Source organism: Lepidochelys olivacea, assembly GCF_965140295.1.
Source record: "Lepidochelys olivacea isolate rLepOli2 genome assembly, chromosome: 11".
Lineage (NCBI taxonomy): Eukaryota > Metazoa > Chordata > Testudines > Cheloniidae > Lepidochelys > Lepidochelys olivacea.
The window spans coordinates 5,231,986-5,257,741 of record NC_140421.1 but is presented as its reverse complement, the minus strand read 5'-3'; the positions used below and the strand labels follow the sequence as shown (position 1 = coordinate 5,257,741).

Sequence of the window (25,756 nt, the reverse complement as noted above, 5' to 3'; positions counted from 1 at the left end):
TGCTCAGGTCTTCTCTATTTCCTGCCTTTCTCCAACCTCCCCGATATTACCAGGGACCTCTGCATAAGCCTTGAACCTCATCTGTGTCGACACCAGAGGTTACTACTATTAAATGGCTGAGTCACAAACAAAATTACAGGCCAAAGTCACCATTTGCACTAAGATCCCACTCCATCAGTGTCAATGGTATTGCACCCTCCATGCCAGCAATTAATTTGATCCTACAGCTCTAATAAGCAGCAGATGACTTAAGGAACAAAAGGTCCTGGTTTCCTGCATGTGTCCCCAAACAACAAAAAACTGGGGAAGAGACCTGTAAAACATGACACAGGAGGAAGACTCTCTCTAAACTAGTGGTCCTCCCCCCCTTTACTGCGGTCCGCCCCCCCTCACCCCCCAGGAGCCAAGGCTGGGAGTGGGGACATGGCTCCAGGGGCAGGGATGCAGACAGGGGTAAGGGAGCCAAGACTGGGGGTGCAGCTAGGGGGTGGGGCTGGTACCAGGAATGAAGCCCTGGCCGGAGGGAGGCAGGGAGTGGAGCTGCGGCCGTGCCATGGTGGGTGCCATGGCCGGGCATGGGGCCAGGAAGTGAGGCCATGGCCGGGGCCGGAGCAGAGCTTGGGGCAGAGTGGGGCTAGTGGTTTGTAGCATTACTGTAGAACACTGGCATATTTTGTAAGTGTCCCTGTGACGTATCAGCAGAACTTGATGCTAATGTTTAAATCATGCCAGCCATTTCCTCACTGTGAGTAGTTACCTCTGGGAATTTAACAACCATAATGTTGCTTGTTGCTTAGCTGCTGTATTGTTGCCCAGACTACAGACGGAGAACAAAAGTATCTGTTTTCACTTGGGCTCCCCGTCTCCTCATAAAAGATTAGCAGGACGTATAGGGAATGTATAAATCATGTGGGCAACGCACAAGCCTGGAGGACTCCGGGAGTTATTTCAAATCTGTTTAAGTTAAATGAAAACAAAAATTCTGGATGAAAGTCATTGTGTTGGCCTTGCCACTGACTACCCCTCAGACCTCTTGAGGGCCTGGCTAGGGCAGCTACAGAACAAGCATGGAGCAACTAAGCCATCTGCTCCTTGAGATACTCCTTAGGGCATTGAAGGTTTACGACAGATGGCACCTTTGCTACCAGTTTATTCATTTTAGTAAGTGAAACTCTTTACCCAAAAGTTTGAAGGTGCTGAATCAGACTGGCTTCATTCATTGCTTCTTTGACTCCAGGTGGGATCCACTGATTTTAGGGGGAATATGCCCCAATCAACAATACTCCCAGCTGAAACCTGTAAGATTCCCTGCAGCAACCGGATGGCTATTTAAATAGGGATGTTACAACTGTAAAGCCATCAGGACAAGCACTGGCTTCTTGTACAGCCCTGGGTGCATTTGCTGCACTGCACAAGTGTCTGTTAATGATAATAGCACCGCAAATGAATAAAAGGGCCAGCAACCTTACCTTGCTCATTTCTTTATGGAAGTTCTCTTCTAGGCCTGCTATACTCTGGAATGTGTTGACATAGAAACCAACACGACTGCCAAATGAAAACAGAGCAAGGGTTAGTGGATACATGTGGCTCTTCCAAGATCGGTGGACTTGATTTCCTTTGCTAACCCCTTCCCCCCCACACACACACACACAATGCATTTCACAGTTAAGCTGCTCTTTCTCACCGTCCTAACAGCAGTGTAGGTCAGGAAGTCCCCAGACAGCCCTGTGGGCCGGAGTGACTGTTTTGCTTTGCTGCCATGTGGGAGACACTAGTTACGGAATAAACCAGGCCAGTAGGGCCTGTAGGAGATGGTTGGTTCTAGCAGAAAGGGAGAAGACTTTTTGTGGCGGACCCACCCCACGCCATCCTCCAGAGTGGCACTGGCTATGGACCAACACCCCCCCATCCTCCCTTCTGGAAAAAGATGCCACAGTAACCTCTGGGGGAAAACAAGAGGGTTGAGCAGGGAAGCCCCAGAATTAGGGCAGGCTTTAGGGGCCTGGTCCCAGACACATTCACTGGGTGACTCCCAAATCTAGTGACTTGAGTCAACCCAAGAAAAGTGCTGCCCTGCCGGCTGGGTTTTCTGCTCTGAAGAAGGGGCGCGACCCACCGTCACATGTGGGGCGCGTCTCTCTGTTACAGGGCAGAGACAGCTAGAGCTGTAGAGGGGGGCTGAGCCCTGAGAAACAGGAGCTCAGCCAGATGATGCTCTCCCAGCAATTCGTAACAGAGGACAATTAACTGGAGCAGCTTGTCACCACCCAGGTGGAGGGGCACGCATGCATACACAGCCTGGACTGCTGGGCAGTGAGGTTAGCAGGTGGCAAAGAATGACCCAACGCCCCCACAATCAGGTGTTCAGTGTGGGTGCGTGGCTCAAATGGCTTTGTCACCCCTCAGGGTGGGTCGGTGCAGCAGATCTATCCTTCTCAGGGGAGAGATGTTGACGGAAATGTTTCATCTCCGCTAGTGACCAGCGGAGAGAGGAAGTAGAGTGGGATGGTGCAGAGGAGATAGCTGTGCTCACCTATCACAGCCGGGGAAGCCTTAGGAATAAGCTACACAGCCAGAACGCTAGAGACAGACTATAAGGCCCATCAGGATTTTGCTTTCATCCCGCTGATGCCTGCTCTCCCCTCCTCCTGTCCTCCCTCTGCCCGCACCAGCCTTGCCCCAGAGGACTCCATTTTAAAAATCAGAAATTGGGACACTTCTGAGTGGACTTTGCCTGCACTCGACCCTGACACTCCCCTCCCCAAACATCAGCTCTCCTTCCTCATTCATCCCCAATCCAGCCTCCACCAGGATTTCTCCGAGCTCCCCTCGTCTCCGTGGCTGCAATCCCTGTACAGCAAACGTACAATCCACTGGTCTCCCTTCACTGCCTGCCTGTTTCCCTGTGTCCAGCCTGCCCTTGGGAGCAGAGCACCATGGGGTGGCCAGCTGGGTCCCTGCTGTGCAGCAGGGTTGGAGAGTCTGGGACTCAGACGCCAGGGAAAGGACTTGCCAGCCAGAGCCACGCCTGGGGGCTCAGTGCCTAAGGGCACACTGCAAAGAAAATCCTGCAGCGCTGAGCTGGGATCAGTTGCCTCGGGCTACGGGACTGAAAATAGCAGCATAGATGCTCCTGGCTGGGCTGCAGCCCAGGCTGAGAAATCCAACGAAGGGTGACGGTCTTGCAGCTCAGGCGCCAGCCTGAGTGGGAACATCCACTCTGCTGGTTTTAGCCCCGTAGCCCAAGCCCCGCACACTCGAGTCAATTAACCCGGAGTCTGAAACTAACTGCCGTGGATTTTTCTTTGCAGTGTAGAAGAGCCCTAAATCCCCTTCCCCACTATGTCGCCAGCATATTGAAGCTCTCCCTAGGCAGATTTTCAAGACCCCTACTACCCATTGTATCACTTTGCCCCACTGAAACAAACATGCAAAATTAATGACCCCCTGCCATGCTCTAATGTGCTATGTAATTTATGGACAGCCCCTAAAAACAACACACACTGGGTGGCTACTGTGTTCCTGGAAGATCTGGGGACGGCAGGGTCTTGGAAACAGGATGGGGGTGGCTTCTGTGAATGCTAGAAGAGGCCCCATTAGCTGGGTCACACACAGAAATCCAGGGCAGAGGGTTACCCTCAACCCAGGCCCTCCTTCACACCGATGGGGAGCTAATCACAGTAACGACCTCCCTAAGGGGCGAATGGCCTCTGGCGGCCGCCCTCAGGCACTCACCTATTCCATAGTGAAGGCAGCTCCTCCTGCAGATCGAGGTTCATCTCCTCAAACACCTTCTGAGCTTTCACCAGCTCTTCTTCCGCCTTCACAACAGAGACGGGACAAGTCAGCACCCACCCAGCTCCATGCAGCGCAAGGCATTCATTGCTTCCCTGGCCAGTTGGAGAGACCAGGCAAGGGAGATCCCCCGCACCACACTGGTCTTGCTGAACCCCTTTAGCGGCAGCCTGGGGTAATTCTCTGCTGAGGACAAGGGGTCTAGTTCTCCTCTCACTTGCACCACCAGAAAAGGTGGGTCACTCCCCTAATGGACTGCCGAGAGGAAAGATCAGAGCCCAGTGGGGGTACCTCAGCCTAGCTCCATGGACGGCAATGGTGCTAAGCCGGTTGGACACCCCACTCCAGCTTTGAACCCCCTGTGCACAGGGAGAATCGAAGACACAGGGCTCTGCCCTGCCAGAGGAAAAACTTAAATCAGCTGATGAGGAATCCTCCGTCACGGAGGAACCCTCTACAGATGCAAAGCACTGGGGGCAGGGCGAGCACGCCCAGCGGATCCCTGCCTGGCAGAGTGCCGCTGAGCAGTGGCCAGCGTAGGAGCAAGGCTGGATTGGGCTCAGCAGGGAGATGGCTCTGAGCAGCAAGGACAGGCTTTCACAGCCATGGAGCCACAGTCTGGAGACAGCAGCCAGGATGGCAGCTAAAACCGGTGCCGACGAGCCGTGGGCCACACATACCAGCCCAGGGAATCTAGACTCCTACACTGGGGTCTGATCAAGATTTTAACTCCAGCATCCAGACCAGCAGCCTGCTCTGCCCTTTGGCCCGCTGTCTGGGTGAATCCCCCCTATCTCCCATTGCCAGCACCAAGGAGCCCATGACCAGGGCAAGAATTCTGGCATAATGCAGAGATACAAGACGCTCATGGCTCCTACTGCAAACAGCACAAGTCAGAACCAGGTACGTCCACCGCCCCACACCCCTCAAGTCAGCACCGGCCATGCCCACCACCCCCTTCACCCTCCCTCCAATGCAGCAGTGGACACACCCACCACCCCCTACTCCCCTCCCAAGTCAGCACCGGGCACGCACCCTCTCCCCTCCAATGCAGCACCAGGCACACCCACCATCTCCGTACTGCGTGCCCCCACCCCGAGTCAGTACCGGGCACGCCCACCACCACCCTACCCCCCTCCCCCTGTGTCAGAACTAGCCATGCCCACCACTCTACACCCACCCTAAGTCAGCACCAGGCACATCCACACCCCACTCCTCCCACCGTCCCTCTTCCTCCCTTCAAGGCCCTGTACCGCGAACGTTCCCGTTTCAATGTTTCCATTCTCTGCCTCGCCCCTGCCCACGTGGTGGGGAGAGAGAACAGCGAATCCCTGGAGTAACCACCCCACAGCACAGCCTAAACAGGAAGGCCAGCACAAGCTGCTGTTTATATTAACTACAATAGCAGGAATGTCCAATGCCACAGGGCTCTCCAGCCTGTGTGCAAATCCAGCCCCCACAGGGGCCCGCTCTCTCCGCCTTCCTATTGCCACAGGAACCTTCGGAACCGGAGGCTGGCTTCCTGCCCCTTCCAAGAGGCAAGGGACAGACGTCGCCAGGAGAAGGAGATCTGCTCTGCAATGGGGTTAACAGAGGAAACCCGGCTTTAGGCAGCATTGGGCTCTCCGTCTCAAGGACGGGTATGCACACAAACCAGATTAATGGGGGAGCAGTCAGGAAAGGAGACATACTGGCCTGCTATGTGGCAGACCCAGGTCCGATTTCTGGTCTCCTGCTTCCCTGGCCAGGGGGAACTAGCAGAGGAAGGGCTCAGGGTCTCTCAGTCTAGCCCCCACCCAACTTTCAGAAGTCACCAGCCCTCAGCAGAAGCCTGGAGTGATGTCCTCCGTGCTCAAGGTCAGAGAACAAGGGGTTCCTGCCAGAAGAGAGACAGCTGGGTACTGGAAGAAATGCCCATCTTGGCCTGTCTGTGAAACGGTGGGTCTCTAACAGAGATATGGAGCCACTCCAAGGAAGGCACAGAGCAACGGAAGTGACACCTGTCTTTCTTGCGCACTGGCATTTAGACAAGCCCACCATTTACTGTGGGCTTGCAAAAAAATGACCCCCCTCCTAAACAGAGATGCCGCTTTATGCAATGCAGGAGGGCAGAGGACAGGATCAGGAGGGTCTCTTCTGGCCTTGACCTCTATCAGGGCACGAATGTTTCCGATCCATTCACTCAAAAGGAAAAACGAGTGAAGTCACCTTTGAAATGTGTCCCCTTTCATTTCCACACCAGGCTTGAACCGCAGTCAGGAGTTCAAATCCCCAGAGGCGAAGATCCCCATTAAACGCTGTTTGTTTTTCAGTAGCCCCATTGCACAATGAAGGAAATGACATGGTCCCTCCCTCAGGTTTATCCGTTCTCCAGGCCGAAGGACACAGAGAGCAATCCTGAGCGGATCTGCGAGTATTGGGACAGCCCAAAGCACAGCCACTAAAAGCCCGCAGGCAGCGTTCACTCTAGAAACGTGAGGGAAGAGGGATCCATGCAGCTCAGAGCTATGGCTAGGGCTCTGTTGTGGATATTCAAATCCCTTTGCTGTTCCCAGTGATAGAGCTAGATTCATTTCTCTCGTGCTCTGGCCAAGCCAATGGTATATGGTCCCCGGGATCCAGCTCTATGCAGAATTTATTTTGGTTGGATACAGCTGGCCTGATTCTGTGCAGTGCTGAGCGTCTCCTCACAGCTGTCCTCAACTCCCACTGCCATCAGTTCCACTGTTATCCCCATGTTACAGGTAGGGAAGAGGGGGAACATCTACACTGCACACTACGGGCCAGACTGAGTCAGGTTTGAGCCCGAGCCCAGCTTCCGTCCACACACATCTCAGTCTGACTCGGGTCAGTAAGCACTCAGGGCCTGGATTCTAGGACCCTGATAGGGGGGTGGGTCAGAGTCCAAGTCCCGCTGAGAGGCAGGTCCAAGCCCTGTCATTTTGCAGTGTGGAGGCAGCTCAAGCTGCAGACCCGAGTCAGAAGGTCTGTGCAGTGTAGTATGGACATGTTTGCACAGCTGCGAGACCCCAGTGCAGCAATTGTAAACCCAGACTTACAATGCAGTACGGATGCTTAAGCACAGGCTTGGAAACACGGAGTCCACAAGCTCGGGTCCCACATACCCAGGCTAATGTGCAGTGGGTGGAGAGTCCAAGGCACAGATGTTCAAAGGTATTTAGGCACCTCTCTCTCACTGAACTCCCATTTTGACTTCTGCATGCAGGCTCTGGGCCTAAGTGACTTGCCCAAGGCAACACAGGAAGCAGTGTCAGAGCAGAAAACTAAACCCAGGTCTCCCAAGTCCCAGGCTAGATTCTAACCCATAGGCCATCCTTCCTCTCTGGGGAACCAGAAGGGCACACCGCTCAATTAGCTGGTTACTCGCTGGCTGATGGGACGGACCACCAGAAACACTGTTCTGCTGGAGCTACAGATCACCAAGGACACTGCAGCTTAGACAGAAGTCAGCGTTTCAGTGGAGCTAAGAAGCAGCAGGAATTTGCTGCTCTAAGCGGTTTCCTTTTTGTTCCAAATGGGAGAGAGTCACCAGAATGCTACAGTGTAACTCGCTTACACCCCCCAAGAGGAAACCTCCCGAGCGTTCACAAGAAACTCCCACTATTTTCTATCTGTTAAAGGCCAGGCGAGTTGGTTATTTGAAAGGTTAATTGCCAACTCATCTTTATATTAGAAATCAAAACGGCTTGCCCAGTCTTAGTCTCCCCACAAAAACAGAGCAGACAATTAGGGAGATTGTGACATAACACGAGACTGAACGATGAGCAATTGGCAGGAGAAGGGATTTTTACTCAGGCTGTTTAAGGTTCTGGGGTTTGATAGCTTTATGCTGACTCCTTTGATTATTGGCTGAGAAACTTCCCTCTCCAGTTGTGTAGCCTCCAAAGAAGCTTCCAGCAAATCCTCTTTTCCCTGCTATTTCTCAGTAGAAAAACAAGCTTAAAGAAACCTTTCAGGCCTTTAGACATCACCAAGAAGCAAAAAATGTGTACAATTTTTCCTCCTTTGCAATTGCCCTAAAGGTGACCTACAATCTTCTCCATTAGCCAATGCTCAGTTTATGTGGCACTCCAGCATTTTTATTGGCCAGTATCCTATCAGTACAATCAGAAATCGGCTGTGAAAGCTCCCAGGTATTTTGAAGCGTAGCCTGTCATAGGTAAACAGTGATTCATTCACTGATCAGGAATGTGAGGGAGCAATTGAATGAAAGCAGATGAGATCACTAGGAATGTATGAGTAGGTATGTGGGTTTCTCGGAATCAGAACAATGACTTAATGTCCTCCTCCCATTCAGAGTATTTGTTTTCATTCCTCCCTAGCACAGTCCTCCTGTCTGTCTGCTCCTACTGTAGGTCCCTGAGATTCAGATGCTCAAAAGGTACTTAGGAAATGTTTTAAATGGAAGTTAGGTGCCTACAGACCGATGAGGATCTGGGTCTGAGTATTTCCATGAAACAGTCACCATGGACGATTCCACCATGAAGGCAAGTTTCTCCTTCCCACTCCCCAAGCAAGGAGTGGAACAAATAATCCCATTTCAATAACTATAGTTTCATTGACCTCACTTACTGAACTCCTTCCCTGTAGGATCTCAAACCTAAATAATACCTGGAAAAACCCTGCTTTCAGGCAGCCCCAGGGCCTGCAACTTGACGGTGTTCAGTCTAGTGCTGGATGTACCTCTTGCATCCCTTTCTAATCCAAACCAGACTGGACCTCTGAGGCCTTGGGAGATTCTCTCAGCACTTGTTCTAGAAATGAATAGTTTCAAATCTGCATTTTTGGATCTCACCCTGGGAAAGTTTTGCAACTAATTTGTACAAATGTATAAACCACTTCTGCTTTTTGCTGTGATATTTTGCATCCAGCTTTACTGAATGGCAGAAATTCACAAGGCATCTTCTTAAGGTTTCTATTTTTAACCATAAAATCTGCTTCTCATTTAGGAAAAAAAGCTACTAGAGGAACTGGATGGGATCTTTTGTCCCAGCCCCATTCTATACCCCTTGCCCCAGTGTTCACTTCATGGGGTAAAGCCAGTGGCAGATTAATGCATGGGCCTATGGGATCCGTGCCCAGGGACGCTGGCCAATTTGGGGACCCCTGCAGGAGCACTGAGGAGCAGCGGTTGCAGCCCCATTGAAAGGAAGGTATGGGGGAGCCCAAATGTTGTGCGCCCAGGGCCCCAATAAATCTTAATCCGCCTCTGGGCAAAGCATAATAGAGTTTTACTGGAAAAATCAACTGATCAAACCTACCCCAGATGTAATTTCACTTAAGGTCACTGGTGTTAGAGCAGGAAGAAATCTGGCCCCTGAACAACAAGGACACACTTTATGGAGAGCCTAGAGTGAACGCTGCCTGGAAATTAAATGCACATTACGGGACTAGAGCCCAAAATAGCACATGCAGGAGTTAGAGCCAGGAAGGTAGGCAATCACCTGATTTCGGAGCAGATTAGTTTGAGCAACGAGATGAGCTTGTAGTTTTCCTTGGCACCACTGTGGCGCAGCTTTCTCAAGCAGCGAGACAGGCTGCGTGGGGGAGCGTTTTCAAAGGAAAGAGAAAACAAAAATGAGAGAGAGAGACAGACATCTGTTTAGAAAACAAAATCACAAGAGAGAGAGCACTACAGGCTGGGCCAACCCAACACCACCAAGGCAAGAGACACAGCATCCAGGGGACAATCAGTTACGAATCCTTCAAAGCATACCAAGTGTAGCGGTAATTAATGCTGCGATCTGGAGACAGAGGGCACCCGGGCTGGGAGACTGTTCACCAGCAGCCCAGCTGCAAAGAGCAACAGACAAGAATGGTTAGTGACTTAGCACAAAAATGCCACGTGTTGAGTTTCCTCCGACTGCCTTCAAGGAGGTCGGGATTAATTCAACGTCACTCTCATCCACATGCAATTATTTAAAGTCCACAGCACTCATTTTAATGGAGTGTTGTCAATTAAGCAGTAAGTGGCAGGATTCCTAAGGGGTGTATGTGCATGTGTTATAAGAAGTGAGGGGGGGGGAGGAAGGATAAGTCCAAAAGAATTCATGATGCTGTTGGTGTTCTAATATCATGAGAAAACACCAGTTAGCGCCCAGTATTTGCTCTACACTGTAACAACAACAAGACTTTGCATTTCTCCAATGCTTTTCCATAGATGTCAAAGCAGTTTACAAAGGCAGGTAAGTAGCATTATTCCTATTTACCAGACAGGGTAACTGAGGGAGAGAGGGCTGAAGGGCCAGACCAAGCCCACTGCAGTGACTGGAAAAGCTCCCGTTGACTAATTGCTTTGTCCAAGTGACCCAGAGGCAGCATCAGAAACAGAACCCTGGGTTCTGTCCTTTGGTCCACGTTGTTCATCGACCTTATCTATTAATCTGTCAACAACCAGTCATCTGTCACAGAGCCTCAGCACATGAGCAGTCTGGGGGAGACCAGTGAGCGTAGCAAAGATAGAGTAGTCTAGTTTTCCCAGACTTGAAAATACCAGAGCCAGAGGCCTCAGGTTCCAATGTTCATATATGAATCACCGCAGCAAGTTTTAAAATCGCCCATTAACACCACCACCCTTAAATGAAAGATTGCACCTCCCAACCCCCAGAAAAATTCCCTTCTTACTTCTGCACGCTTAAAGAGAAAAGCCAGTGGAAAGTTCTGTTAATTGAGCCATTTGACTGGCTGACCAGCCTTATGTATTGAATGAGGGACATTGGTTTTTTCCATACCTGATGCAATGATTCTGGTTCCTAAAGTCACCTTCAATTTTGTTCCCTGGTTTTGCATATCCATAGTGCAAGCAATGATAAAGAGATGAGTAAAGACTGAGGGCTTAAAATAAAGTGCAAAAGCAGCACTCAGAAGGCAGATGAGCCATTAGGTCCCAGACATACAGAATCATGATTAACTTTTCCAGAGCTAGTTAGAGCAACATCATCTTCCAGGACCATTGGTGTATTTTGAGATAGAAGCATTTGGTGATTGTTAATTGAACGTTTTGCGTCTCTCCCGATTCGGGAGGGGTGGGGGGGGGAGAGAAGAGAGAAAATATAGAAATGTCTCCCTCCTCTCTTCTTCCACCATCCCTAGCTCCCACCCAGCTCATCCCTCCCCTAGACTAGGATTTAAGGTGTGCTGTTAGCATGTTCTGGCTAACACCTTGGAAAAGTCTAGCGTAGACCAGGCAGACTTGGATGAAATCTTGTCTCCACTGAAGTCAGTGGCAAAATTCCCCATTGACATCAATGGAGGCAGAATTTCACCCACTGCCTTTAGTATGTGCTCACAGGGGGGTGCCGAGGCTAGTATTCAACCATCTTAGCACATGTTCAAGTCTACTCTGTCTTGTCCACACTAGATGTTTCAAACAGGTTAGCATCACACGTTAATTCCTAGTCACGACAGGGCCCAAGTGATCACGGAGGGCGTAGTTTCAGAAAGACTGAAGGGTATTCAGACAACCTAATTGCCAGTTTTGCTTTGGCCATAGCACCTTCCAGTCTGAAAGAGCAAAAGCTGTTCAGGGGACGATTTATACAGCAGGAATTAACGGAGCAGAGGCTCTGAACAGGTCACAGCCGTGCCCATGCTGAAAGTGCCAGGTAGTCCCTCCCAGCAAACACTGCTATAGCACTGTTGATCAGAACACTCTGCAGACTTACTGAATTCAGGGCACAGCAGCCAACCACTTACTTATTCTCATCACCATTTTACAGATGGGGAAACTGAGGCATGCGGGTATCCAGGGTCAGAGAAGGAAATAGAATCCCCTCCTGCCTCCCAGTTCCTAGCTGGCACCGTAAGGCCATTCTTCCTCTCTCACTCAGGCTTCTGTGATCACCAAAACCATGTACCCCTGAAATCTGTACCAGGTACACTGCCCAGAAGATCAGCATCAGTGCACTAACACACCTTCAGAGCCTTCTCCTAAAGTTTATTTGGGGAATAAAAATAAATGGATGGGTGTGACTCTGCCAAACAGAAAACACTCTGGCTGGATCATTGCATGACAGTTCTCTAAACAGAAAGCACCTGGGAACGATGAGTCAACATGTTAAAACTTCCTAAACGAGCAGTTATTAAAAACAATAATAAATGAAAGCAGGGCCCACCCTTTGCTTTACCTTGGCAATTTTTGTTTCGTCTTTCTTCTTTGCGGTTTGTAGGGATTCAAAATGGTGTCTGGCGCTGTCGTAATCCACAAGCTTCCTCCCTCGCTTAGCGATCCGAGACTGAGAGAGAGAGAGAGAGAGAAACACCAGCTATGAACAGCCAGAGCCATGAAGTTTAGACCCTTGTCAGCTGAACTCCACAATTAAACCCCTCCTCAGTTACACCTCATTAAGTGAGTAAAGGATTGGCCTTTCTGGGTTTGGGCTAGCTGGAACCCCCCTTTTGCTTCTGGGGTTCAGACCTCATAATAGGTCACCCCCTTCAGAAGGTCTCTGCCACTGGCAGCATTTCCCCGGCACCAGGGAAATGTCTCTCTGCATCGCCCTTCTCCATTATCTGTGACGCACCAACAGCGGTGGACATGAAGCAAAGATGGCCTCCAACCCAGAGCCCAATCCTGTGATTGGATCTTTTAGCACAGAGCCCTCCGCCTGGACAAAGCCCTCCGTTTTGAAAGCCAAGGTTACACATTTCCTCCCGAGCGTGCAATGCTGTTTGTGAACAACTACAACCCACACTCGGTGCCGTGCAGGCCCCTTCGTGCCACACCAGTTGGAGTTCTTTGTAAATTAAACTTTCTGAGCAGCTCTGGGTGGAGCCACTGGGCTTCTCAATGAATTCAGCCACAGTAAAACCCACACACATTTCAAATGCGCAGCCCCATGATTCTGCTCTCCCACAGGATCCTGATCCAAAGCTCCTCAAGATGACTGGAAGGGCTCCCCTCGGGTTTGAATCAGGCTCTCATTCAATATCCTTCTAGAACAGCTGGGTAAAAACTTTTCTGATGGGTAAAAACAAGGATTCTAAGATGCTCCTTTGCAATAAAAGCAGCCTGATCTTTGAGTCAATATTGAAATAACTATCAAAAAAACGAGAAAAAAAAGAAACCAAGCAGAGACAGGCCCAGTTTCTGTTCGAATTAGAACTATCCTAAGCTTCCAGAGCCACAGTGCTGGTTCATGCCCCTTTCTGGTCATTGCATCCTTTAGAACAGTGGTTTTCAAACCGTGGGTCGCAACCCAGAACTGGGTCATGGTGGCTCTGGTCAGCACTGCCAACCGGGCTGTTAAAAGTCCCATCGGCAGTGCTGCCCAGCTAAGGCAGGCTAGTGCTCACCTGTTCCAACACCACACTGTGCCCCGGAAGCAGGTTTGGCTCCTAGGCAGGGGAGCCACGAGGACTGGCTCCGCACTCCCATTGGCTGGCTCCTGGCCAATGGGAGCTGGGGTGGGACGGTGCCTGTGGGCGAGCGCCATGTGGAGCCGCTTGCATGCCTCCGCCTAGGAGCAGGACCTGCTGCCGGCTGCTTCCAGGACATAGCTTGGTCCATGGTACCAGGACAGGCGGGAAGCTTGCCTCTGCACCCCAGCTGCGCCGCGGACCGGGAGCCGCTGGAGGTAAGCCCGTGCCCCAATCCTCTGCCCCAGCCCTGAGACGCCCAAACCCGGAGCCCCTTCCTGCACCCGAAACCCCTCATCCCCAGCCCCACCTTAGAGCCTGCACCCCAAGCCCAGAGCCCTGACCCCCTCCTACACCCCAACCCCCTGCCCCAGTCCAGAGTCCCCTTCCACTCCCTGAGTCCCTCATTCCCAGCCCCACCCTGCACCCCAACTCTCTGCCCCAGCCCTGAGCCCCTCCCACACCTCAAACCCCCCATCCCCAGCTCTGTTGGGTCACGGGATCTCCTTGTGTATTCTAGAGACTCCACAAAAACGCACTCAGAAATGTTCAATACTGGGTTACACAATATTTTATACAAGTAAACCCTAGACAGTGACCTGCACAGGAGTGGGAGGGAGAAATGGCTTTTGTGCCCTTTTTTGCTTCTTAATGATAGTTACAGAAGGCCTGAAAGGTTTTTGGTTTTTAAATCTGCTTTTTCTTAATCATTTAAAAAAACCCACCCGTCAGGAATATCAGCTTCCCTGTTCCAACTAGGGTCTCCTTGAAAGTCCAGAGAACTGAATGGGAGCATTCACAGCCCTTAACTGAAGGACCTAGTTGTTCTTTAACTAGGAAATCTTTCCGCCCACCTGGTTTCTGTGTATTGGAGTTAAATGGCTGTTAAGACAAACAAAAGCCTTTTGACAATTTGACTAAAATTCTCCCCCATTTCAATCCATTCCTATTTCCTCAGTACTTGCAACATTGTCATCACACCAGCTCCTGCATCCCAGGAGAAGCAGAGGAATTTCTAACAGAAAAACCTCTCAGTCTGTCTTGCTAGATCCTAAGGAAGCAAACATGGCACAAATCCATTTTGTTTCGTTTTGCAGGTCACCTTGATGACGCTGTATGTTCTTATGTAAAGCTTTGCTGTGGAGTCTCACTGATGTAGAATTTGCAAAATCTTTTGTAATGGTTTTCGATCAGTCATGCAAACCAAATTTGACTCAAGCCACTGCTCAGTGCGGGTGGCAAATGGATGCATGCTGAATAGGACTTTACCAGAAAAGAGAAATTGTTTTTTTAAAACCCAGACCACTGAAAGATTTTTTATTGTAAAAGAAATGACATTCTCAGTAAAAATAAATGTGCATCTTAATATAGGCCCCAATAGGAATCGGATCTCTAGCTAATTCTAGGAAGGGATCAAGAGGTGGACAATGCTTTGATTAGAGGGATCTAAACAACGCAGGAGGTTGTTTTAATTTCTTACTGTTTGGAGAATCATTTGGGAATAGGGTTGCCAAGGGACGTATTACTGGAGGTTTCATTCCAGGACATCATCTTTAATTAAAGATTACTCTAATTCCTGGAGACTCCAGGATAATCCTGAAGAAAATGTCAACCCTACTTGGGGATTGAGAAAGGAAAAAAAAACGTATCAGTAAGGCTGCAATATTTGTGGTCTGAGATTTTGAAAGGAGTGTTTGGTGCTCAAATTCAGGGGAAATTTGGGTGCATGACTCCTTTAGGAACCCCAGCCTAAAACCTTAACAGTGTTCCAGAGAAGCTAGACATGGAAAAGATTTAGCCCTAGTCTACACTACAGTTAGGTCGACCTAAGGCAGCTTACGTCCCCCTAATTAGGTCAGCGTTTATACTACAGCCTTGCTCCCGCTGATGTAAGTGCCTTGCTACACCGACCTAATACCGCCACCTCTATGAGAAGCGTGGGGCTGATGTTGGTGTAATTAGGGGCAGGCGACAGTATGTGTGTAGACACTGCCTTACATGCATCAGCTGAAATTGACAAGAAAGCCAGGCAGCTAGAGAACATAACAGCAGCCATACTGGGTCAGACCAAAGGTCCATCTAGCCCAGTATCCCATCCCTTTATATACACAGAGAACATGAAACAATGGGTGTTACCATACACACTAACAAGAGTGATCAGCGAAGGTGAGCTATTACCAGTGGGGAGTGGGGTGGCGGGGGAAACCTTTTGTAGTGATAATCAAGGTGGGCCATTTCCAACAGTTGAAGTTTATTTGTTGAAGAATTGCCACTTTTAGAGTTGTAACTGAGTGACCATGTACGTTGGCCAAACTGGACAGTCTCTACGTAAAAGAATAAATGGACACAAATCAGACGTCAAGAATTATAACATTCAAAAACCAGTCGGAGAATACTTCAATCTCTTTGGTCACTCGATTACAGACCTAAAAGTGGCAATTCTTCAACAAAAAAACTTCAAAAACAGACTCCAATGAGAGACTGCTGAATTGGAAGTAATTTGCAAACTAGATACAATTAACTTAGGCTTGAATAAAGACTGGGAGTGGATGGGTCATTACACAAAGTAAAGCTATTTCCCCATGTTTATCCCCTCCCTCCCTTCCCCCCCCCCCCCCCCCCACTGTTCCTCAGACATTCTTGTCAACTGCTGGAAATGGCCCACCTTTCATCACTACAAAAGGTTCTCCCCCCCATCCCACCCCCACTCTCCTGCTGGTAATAGCTCACCTTACCTGATCACTCTTGTTATAGTGTGTATAGTAACACCCATTGTTTCATGTTCTTTGTCTATATAAATCTTCCCACTGTATTTTCCACTGAATGCATCCGATGAAGTGAGCTGTAGCTCACGAAAGCTTATGCTCAAATAAATTTGTTAGTCTCCAAGGTGCCACAAGTCCTTTTCTTTTTGCGGATACAGACTAACACGGCTGCTACTCTGAAACCTGATCCATTCCTGTCGCTCATTCCCAGCTTCTGGCAAACAGAGGCTAGGAACACCATGCCTGCCCATCCTGGCTAATAGCCATTGATGGACTTATGCTCCATGAACTTATCTAGTTCTTTTTTGAACCCTGTTATAGTCTTGGCCTTCACAACATCCTCCGGCAAGGAGTTCCTTGGAAGAAGCTTGGAAGAAGACAGCTACTTTTTCCCCCATGGTTTGACCTCTGATGTACAGTCATAGTGGAAACTATAGAAGCAAGTGTGTGGAGGGGGTGGGGAGGGGCCCCAAGAAACAAAGACCCCCTGTGGTCGCACATGTTCACAGCTTGCATTATGATCCTGGAACCTGAAAGCATTTGTTGTTTCTGGAGGGAAGTGCAACTTCAGATAGTGACAAAAGTTTAAGCTAATCAGGAAGGGGGGGGGGGGGGGGAGGGTTACTTTCCTAGGGAAGGAGCCAGCTGACACCGTCCCATATGGTGACATTGTTACAAGTGCTGCCACCTGGAAAAGCCCATTCCCTGTGCAGCTGTTTCAAAGTGAACTGGTGCTGGGGGAGGGAATGGGGCTGGGAGAGAGAGAGAGAGAGAGAGAGAGAGAGAGAGAGAACGAACTCACAGGATATCATATGATCCTGCACAGTCAGCAGAGGCCCCCACCCCTCCTGAGTAGCTGGCCATGTGCAAACAGACTTTTAACCCAATACAGAGATCTGCCTGCCACGCAAGCCTCATAAACTTATTGGCCACTCGCCAGCAGCACTGGCTGCTTCCTGACTGCTCTGCACTTCCAGGGGAAGGGAAAGCCAGGGCACCAACGGCCTAAACAGCGGGGGGGGGGGGGGGGGGGGAATAAATCCGGCACTTAACGGGATTCTGCCGACCTGCCAGGTAGGGGCCAAGTTTTAAAAATGAGCCAACACACAAAACACAGATTGGGGGAGGAAAAGAGGCATGCAGAGCGCAGGGGGGGATGCCTCTGCAGCCCTTGCATTCCCTCTTGGCATTTCAGTTGCTGCACCTGGGTAGGAAAAGCCAGGGGTCCGTTTCCCACTAGAAGACGCCGGTGTGGCAGGTTGGATCCAGCTGCTCTGCGTGTACCTCATGCTGCTCTCACTTCAATGGAGAGACTCAGAACTAACGGTGTTGCCGTCCGTGGAGCCACACGAACGGCATCCTGGCTTGCCAAGAGACTCCCTCACGCACGCAGCCTGCCGCCTTGCACGCCGATGCAGCCAGGTCCCAGCACGCCCTGCAGCGCTGGCCTGAACAGCACAGAGCAAAAACCAGGCTAATCCCCACGCTGACCCTACCCTCCACTGCAAAGCGGTGCACGAATTCCAAGGAGCCTGGTGGGAGAGGGGCAGGGTCTGCCGACAGCTGCTTTATGGGCAGCGTGTTCTCTCCAACTGGCATGCGCTAAGCCAGCACGGCTCAGCTCATGAGCTGTAATGTGGCTCGGACATGGCAGAGCCAGAGGGAAGGTCGGCACTGACGGGGCCAGGGGCTCCCAAGGTGCTTCAGGGACCATTCAGGCAAATGTATGTGAGGTCACCCATGTGTTTTCTCATTCCACCCCCTGGCACGGCCTGTAGTGTCTCCTCTAGAAGGGGGAAATGCAGCAGGCTTGCTGGTGTATCAAAGCCCCTGAGTATCACAGGTAAATTTCTCCCTCCTGCACCTTTTAACGTGGGAGAGGGGAATAAGGACCATTATGTAGTTTCAGCTACTTCTCTTCAGTGCGTTCGATGTCAATGCATTAATGCCCGACATGGCTTTCCCCTTCCACGGTCCTGGATCTGTGGTAGCAGGAAAGCATGAATGAAGCCTTGTCTGGGTGGTTTTATTCCCTTTACAAGGCTGGTAGACAATGAAACGCTATTCTAGTGATGACAGAGGGTTTCCAACTGAAACACATTCTGCTCACAGGGGGCTGATGAAAGCCCATGTATTAGAACATGCTACCACACTAGGTGAACAGACAATTCCCCAGTCTATGGCATGGAGCCACTCTCCAGTGACAGGAAGTAAAAGAGCAGGGGAGCCAGGGAATATTTATCATGATAAGTGAAGCGTAGAGCTCCCTACAAAGCTTGAGTATGCAGATCTCACACCTTCCCAGGGCAGCTCCAGTTAATCCAGCTATTGCACCGATACGTAGAGGACAATCTACATGGGAGCTGATCCTGCAGCATAGAGTCATAGAAGATTGTGGTTGGAAGAGATCTCAGGAGGTCATCAAGTCCAACCCCCTGCTCAAAGCAGGGCCAACACCAACTAAATCATCCCAGCCAGGGCTTTGTCAAGCCGGGCCTTAAAAACCTCTAAGGTTGAAGATTCCATCACCTCCCTAGGTAACCCATTCCAGTGCTTCACCACCCTCCTAGTGAAATAGGGGTTCTTAATATCCAACCTAGACCTCCCCACTGCAACTTGAGACCATTGCTCCTTGTTCTGTCATCTGCCACCACTGAGAACAGCCGAGCGCCATCCTCTTTGGAATGCATCCAATAGCAGCATCCCCTTTCCTTCTCTTTCACATACCCCACACCCTGGCTGCCAGGGCAGCTATTCACTAGCCAAGAGAGCAGACGATTGGTGTTTGGCCAACAGGGGGCAGTGTGATTTCAGTGGGGGGGTGTGCCTATGCCACATCCATTTCGCTACCCCCAAGCTAAAGATGGAGTCCCAAGAGACGCGCTCATGCAAAGCCCCAACTTCAACTCACAGCGTCCCAGAGATTCTCTAGCACAATGTGACAGGAGTGAGAGGAGCAACCTACTTTGATGTCTGGGAATTGGCCAAGGTAAGTGTCCATGGTTAGAAGCGCCTGATCCACAAGCTTCTGATGGAAATCCACCCAGAGCAGGTCATTGTTCTGAAAGACAAAAGGAACGTGCTTATGAGCACGATCAGAATGCTTCACATTTCTATTGCCAGTGATCTCCAAGCACATTACAATCTGTGAAGCCTCCCAGAGGTAGTTATTGAGTCTCTTTTGGAGGAAGTGAGGCAGACATAGCCCAGATCAAGAAGAATTCTGAGCCTCAAAAGCTTCTCTCTCTCACCAACAGAAGTTGGTCCAATAAAAAGATATTATCTCACCCAGCTTGCCTGGCCAATATCCTGGGACTGAAACAACCACAACAACACTGCATATCCCAGGTCACATGGTAGATGCAGAAATGGAACCCATAAGTCCTGATTCTCCTACTCCAACTGCTAGACCAGTGGTCACCAACCGGTTGATCGTGATCGACTGGTCAATCCTGGAGCCTCTGCCAGTCGATTGCGATCTCCGCTAAAAGTCTGGTGGCGCAGCGGGGCTAAGTGAGGTTCCCTGCCTGCCCAGGCCCCGTGCTGTTCCTGGAAGCAGCTGGCATTTCTCTGCAGCCCCCAGGGTGGGGGGGGGAACGGGTCTCCACGCGCTGCCCATGCCTGCAACCCCCTCCTGCATCCAAACTTCCTCCCAGACCCCACTGCCCCAGCCCTGAGCCCACACCCAAACTCCCTCCCAGAGCCTGCCCCCCACCCCCTAACCCAGCCACCTCCTGTACCTACACTCCCCGCCCAGAGCTCATGTAGGGCTGACAGACCCTCATTGTCAATGGGCAGGATCGAATCTGGGACCTCTGGAGCTTAGTGCATGAGCCTCTACATCATGAGCTAAAAGCCAACTGCCTGTTGGCTAAGGCTTTAGCACAGACTCAATCTCTCTTTAAGCGCTACTAGATGGGACAGAACACCACACCAAGAAGGTGTGTGGGTTACGCTTGCACCCCTCACCCCCTCCTGTACCCCAGTCCCCTGCCCCAGGCTCAGCCCAGAGCCCCCATCTGCACTCTGAACCCCTCGGGCTCCAGCCCAGAGCCTGCATCCCCTCCTGCACCCCAACGCCCTGCCCCAGCCTGGTGAAACTGAGTAAGGGTGGGGGAAGAGGGAGCCATAGAGAGAGAGGGGATAGAGTGAGCGGGGCAGGCCTTTAGGGAAGGGGCAGGGCCTCAAGAGGCAGGTAGATCCAGGGTTGATCTTAAATTCAAAAAGTGATCTTGTGCGTAAAAAGGTTGGAGACCACTGTGCTAGACCATACTCCCCGCTAGGTACCAAGACCCAGTCTGTTCGGTTTATCTACCAGCCCATGCCTCGTGTGTGCGCCTTCCCCCAAATCTCTCCTTTCCTTTCCTAGGACCAACTGTCCTGGGAGACAGTATGAGTAGTAATAAAGGGCTCCGAATGCCAATGCGTCCATCTGGCATGCAGAGCTGAGAATCTCCATATTTGTGTGCATGACTCATGGCACCACAGGCTTCATCACGCTCCGGTTGAAGTCAATGGAAAAAACTCCCGCTGACTTCAATGGATCATGCCCTACATGCAGGCAGCACATCCCATGCAACTGGAATAAAGCTGAGGAGCAGGCTGGTTTTCTCCCCAAGCCAAAAAGCTGCAGATCACCTATCCCGTGAGAGCCAGAGGAGGAAGACCAAAGGAAGAGCATTCACCACAATTCAGCTTATTTGTTACATTGCAAACTGTGCTTACACGGAATACAGTTTCAATAGAAGTTTTTTTAAAAGCCATTAAAGATCTTCATCCCCAAATCAACCTGCCCACAGCAACCACAATCATTGTATCACTACCTCCAAGGTACATGCCCCAAAACGTCCACACCTTACACCTCCCTGTGGGTCTCCTCCTGCTAGAGTGACTGCCCCTTGGCTTTAAGTAGCCGTGACCACCCCCTAACACCCCTCTCCGGATGCCCCGGACAAAAAAAAAAAAAAAATCTACTGGTACAGAGAAGGCCCTGCCAGGAGCTCGTGATGAAGTTATAATTAACTCATGGAACTTGGTTGGATAAACAGACCCAATAAAACCTCTGTCTCCTTGTATAGCCCCTTTATTCATAACAGTGACATTCCCCCTCTGCTTTAGCTCCACCCCACTTCATGCTGCCCTTCCCTTTCATATCCTTGTCAGAGACTGCCCTCCAAGCCTAAAACACCCTCCTCACCCCACCCTCTCCTTTAAATCCCCGCTTGGCACACAACTCAACCACGGAGCCTGTCAGCTTTAGTCCACCCCCTGACTAGTGCCGTGACTTGCTCCTTTCAAAGCGCCACTTTTAAATGAGTGAGCGCTGTAAGGAATCCTTCTCATGCCCATTCAGCGCCAGAGCTGTTGTCTATTGTTCATCTTCTTAGATTGTAAGACTGGTGGGGCAGAGACTTTGTCTCTAGTTATCTAAAGGTTTAATACTGCTGCCCACCACTGGAGTATCTGAGCACCTGCCATGTACAGTCAATGGGGGACAAGCAGGATGAGGGAATTTTTTATTGGAGTAACGCCTGGTGGTGAAAGACAAGCCGTCAAGCTATACAGAATTCAGGTCTGGGAAAGCTCAAAAAGCTTGTCTCACCACCAGGCGTTGGTCCAATAAAAGATGTTACCTTGTCTCTCTAATATCCTGGGACCAACACGGCTACAACACTGCAAACAATGTACGATCAATAGCAATCAAAGTCCCCAGAGGGCCTCACAGAATCTCTGGCGCATCTCCCGTTTGGGGGTTAGGGTAGGGTCTTTTCTGTAGAGTGCTGAGTTCACCATCAGCAGGTAACTCGCAACAACGTTTCACAGGCAGCCGGCGTGAAGGGTTTAGAGGGTTAATATTGCATCTCGAGACAGCTGGTAACCATACAAGCGGCTGTGCGTTGCTGGAGATAATCAACTAACTTAACCCAAGCATGACTCGAAACACTGCTTCCCCAGTGAGAGACCAGACATCCTGACCAGACGGGGACAAACAGTTTACCTGGGGATGGCTAATTATCCACATTTTTGCAGGGCTGAGAGAGCCAGTGCTTCCCCTGGTGCCGATGGGTGGATAAAGGATGCACCCAGTCCCCACCCGTGACATATTTGGGCCAATGTTCTCTCTGAAGCGGCTCCTGATGGCCAAAGCCATTGCTTCTTCCTAGGATCATTGCTGCTGGACAGATGTCTCGCAGCAAGGCTCCCAAGCCGAGCGCAGGAGGTAAGTGCACTGGTCCCGCGAATCCGCTCTCCCCCGGGGGCCGACCTCCCGCCCCAGCATGGAGTCTCACCTCAGCTATTTTGTTGGTATCATCTCTCCCAGGCCATTCTGGCTCATACACTTCCTGCAAGCATTCCGTCAGCTTCTTGGAGGCCTCATGCATTGCTAGGAAAGAAGAGAGGGCAGCCTCAAAATCTGAGGGACAGTGCTTCACCAGGGCACCACGAGCCCCTCCCCATTGCTGGCAAGAACTCGACTGCGTGGAAGGGATAACAGGAGCCTGATTCTAGTTTAAGGCAGGATATTTTCCAAGCATGATCCTTGCTAATACATCTTGGACAAGCAATAACATGGACGTGTAAAAAAAAAAAAAAAAAAGAAGCAGGGGGATTAAAGATCTAGTCACTCAGACAACAGGATGTTCAGTGTTCATCCTCACCTAGCAGGAGAGAGGAGAGGGTCTCCTACAAACCTACACCAGGACCACCTGACTGCTGGGAGGAGAAACCAACCTCCGCACCCCAATGTCTCCCACCAGAGCCACCTTGCTGACTTGCCTGAACAACCCTGCCAGCCTCAGGAGCAAGAGATGTGAAACCGGCGCTCCATCACCAGGCCAGTTGCTCCAGGAAACCTTATTTGCACAGGGCAGGAAGAGCTATGGCCAGGAAAACCCTATTTGAGGTGCCAGCAGTCGGAAAAGTGACAGACCTCCAGTTGAGGTCTTTACCTTTTACGGAAGCCAGGTAAGTTCGAAGATCCTTCTGCAGCTTGCTGCCTTCTGCCTACAAAGACAAGGAAAAGCCAGCTGGTTATTGTTTTGTACAGAGGGAGCTGAATTCGTGCAGGACCCATCCGTGCTATAAAAAAACCACACACCATATCCACCCAGAACTGCCCAATACAGCCCAACAGCTGAGGAGCTGACACAGAACTAAGAAACTGTCTATGCAGGATGGAGCAAAGCGAACCAAGAAATCAAGGCAGATGAGGCTGTCTAGCCCAATAGACCCTGATCCCCATAGGGTGTGTCTACACTGCATTCTAAGCCAGGGTCTGTGGGACCTAGGCTTGTGGATTCAGTGTATCCAATTCACGCTTGATTATCTATACTGCATTGTAAACCTCTGCTTACCATGGCTGGCCCCGGATCTTACTGCTTTGCCAACACGTCCAGACCTGCTGACTCAGGTCCACACTGCAGAATTACAGGGTTTGGGCTGGAGTCACAGTGGGACTCAGGCTCTGACCCCCACACTCCTCCCAGCAGGTTCCTAGGACCTGGGTCCTGAGTGCTTGCTGACCTGAATCAGACTGATTTATTTGTGGATGGAAAGGGGGCTTGGGCTCAAACCAGAGTCAGAACCCAGGGTTAATGTGCAGGGTAGACCTACCAACAGAGGGACAGACGCTTTAGAATCACACAAAAGGAGCCCAACATGTAGGTTTGGGGGAGGTTATAAGATCTAATCAATCAAGAATACATTTCTGCTTGTATTTTTTATGTTATTGTGAGCAGTTTCAGTATGAACTTTCCCCTGGGAGATCGGAAACAGAAAACACACAAAGCACTGCGCCCAGTGATGAGCTGCCAAAAACTTAACCACTGGTTCCCTCCTCACCCCACGAGGGGGTCGTGGCCCACCCCCGCCCCCAAGGGACTCCTACTTCATCCAACCCCTCGCGTTCCTTGATGTCTCCCCCCGGAATCCCTGCCCCATCCACCCCCCCCCCGTTCCCTGACTGCCCCCAGAACCAGGCAGAAGGGTCTCGTGGGCTACCGTAGTGGGTGCCCACCCCGCCCCTAAGAGCCAGAGGGACCTGCCGGGGGGAGAGCTGGGGAGTCCCGGCGGTGCTTACCTGGGGCAGCTCCCAGGAAGCATCTGGCAGGTCCCTCTGGCTCCTATGGGTGGGGTAAAGGACCACTCCCCCCACTGATCACATCAAAAAAGTGGCGCCTTAGGTACCGACTCCGTGGGTGCTCAGGGGCTGGAGCACCCACGGGGAAAGCTCCCTGCCCCGCGCCCGGCCCCAGCTCACCTCCGCTCCGCCTCTGCCCCCAATGCGCAGCCCTGCTCTGCTTCTCTGTGCCGCCGCCCCCCCGCTTCCTGCGAATCAGCTCTTTGCGTGGGAAGCCGGGGGCGGGGGGGAGCCTGAGAAGCAAGTGGCGGCTTTGCGCTCAGGCCCAGGGAGGCGGAGGTGAGCTGGGTCGGGGAGCGGTTCCCCTGAGCTCGCCCCCCCCCCCCAAGGTTACCTGCTACAGCACGGGCGGCCCTCCTTGTGCCCCCTGCCCACCTCTGCCTCCCTGGGCCTGAGCGTGAAGCCACCGCTTGCTTCTCAGCCCTCCCCGGCCTCCCGCGCGAACAGCTGATTTGTGGGAAGCCGGCTCGGGGCGGAGAAGCCAAGTGGGAAGGCGCATTTGGGGGTGGAGGTAGAGCAGAGGTGGGGTGAGCTGGGGCCAGGCAGAGAGCTGCTGGTGGGTGCTCTGCACCCACCAAATTTTCCCCATGGGTGCTCCAGCCCTGGAGCACCCACGGAGTCAGCACCTAAGGCGCCACTTGTGGCCGGTTGTTAAATTTAGAAGCGGGACAACTGGTTCTAAAAGGGCTTCTAAATTTAACAACCGGTTCCAGCGACCCACTGGCGGTGCCAATGTAGGGGCTAGACAAGGACACTGAACTGTTCCATTTCCTTTCCAAACTGGGTGAAGCTGCAGGAAGCAAACAAATAGCATGAATGGTGATAACCCCAATGTATTTTTTTTTTAAAAATGTCATTCAGTAGCCCGTGCTGGATTTTGCAGATTTGGAAGCGAACAGTTAAGAAATAACAGTTATTCTGGTTTGCTTTTTGGAATTAAGAGGCAATCAGACACCATGGTGATGGATACAGTAGAAGAACCGAGATGAAAACGTCTTGCATTGCAAACACACACCCCCACACACACACACTTTGGAAGACCTCAATACTGAATGATGCAAATGTTGCTTTTTATTAAACACTTAAAATATACACTGGGCCTGACTCACCACTGCCTTGCAACGTGTCATCACTTACATCTGTGTAAAAGGAGGTGTAAACACATTACACCAAGTCAGAAAGGGAGTATTTTACACCCACTTTGTGCAGATGCAACCACCACCACAAAGGGGCAGGCAGCGGAGAGGTAGGCGCAAGACAGCCAACGCATGGGGGGGGGGGGGGGACAGACAGTCTATGGATTCTGTTTTCGTTTGGATTTTTGTTTCCACCCTCCGATCCTTCGCAGTGGAGCAAGCGTTGGCTCAGATGGCATCAGAAGCCTAAGGGTCTTCTAGGAGACGCAAAGGTTGAAGAAGCGTAGCTCACGAAAGCTCATGCTCAAATAAATTGGCTAGTCTCTAAGGTGCCACAAGTACTCCTTTTCTTTTTGAGAGAGACAGGTGTCCTTAGAGGAAAAAAACAGGTTTGGTGTCCCTATATTGAACACTTGCATTTGCTAGCTCCGGAACTCTACGAGGATGCTAGAGGGCGGCCGTTATGCTGTGCATTAGCATCACACATTCTGTTACATTTCCTTTCCCCGTCGTCCTTCCCAGCTTGAATTTTCCACATGGTG

The 25,756-nt window shown here is 51.0% G+C and overlaps 1 protein-coding gene across 8 annotated transcripts in view; it reads right to left on the bottom strand.

Moving 5' to 3' along the window:
• BIN1 (bridging integrator 1) overlaps window positions 1–25,756 on the bottom strand; it is a 155,106-nt gene that overhangs the window by 50,147 nt on the left and 79,203 nt on the right. For 7 of the 8 annotated variants that reach the window (XM_084643540.1, XM_084643534.1, XM_084643536.1 and 4 more), the window contains exons 3-9: window positions 22,889–22,943; window positions 22,229–22,323; window positions 18,904–18,999; window positions 11,943–12,050; window positions 9,261–9,353; window positions 3,736–3,821; window positions 1,470–1,545 (exon numbers count right to left, since the gene is read on the bottom strand). In XM_084643540.1, the coding sequence (XP_084499666.1) occupies window positions 1,470–1,545; window positions 3,736–3,821; window positions 9,261–9,353; window positions 11,943–12,050; window positions 18,904–18,999; window positions 22,229–22,323; window positions 22,889–22,943 (609 nt within the window). The remainder of the gene's footprint in view (window positions 1–1,469; window positions 1,546–3,735; window positions 3,822–9,260; window positions 9,354–11,942; window positions 12,051–18,903; window positions 19,000–22,228; window positions 22,324–22,888; window positions 22,944–25,756) is intronic. The other variant, XM_084643535.1, reaches the window with a different exon arrangement.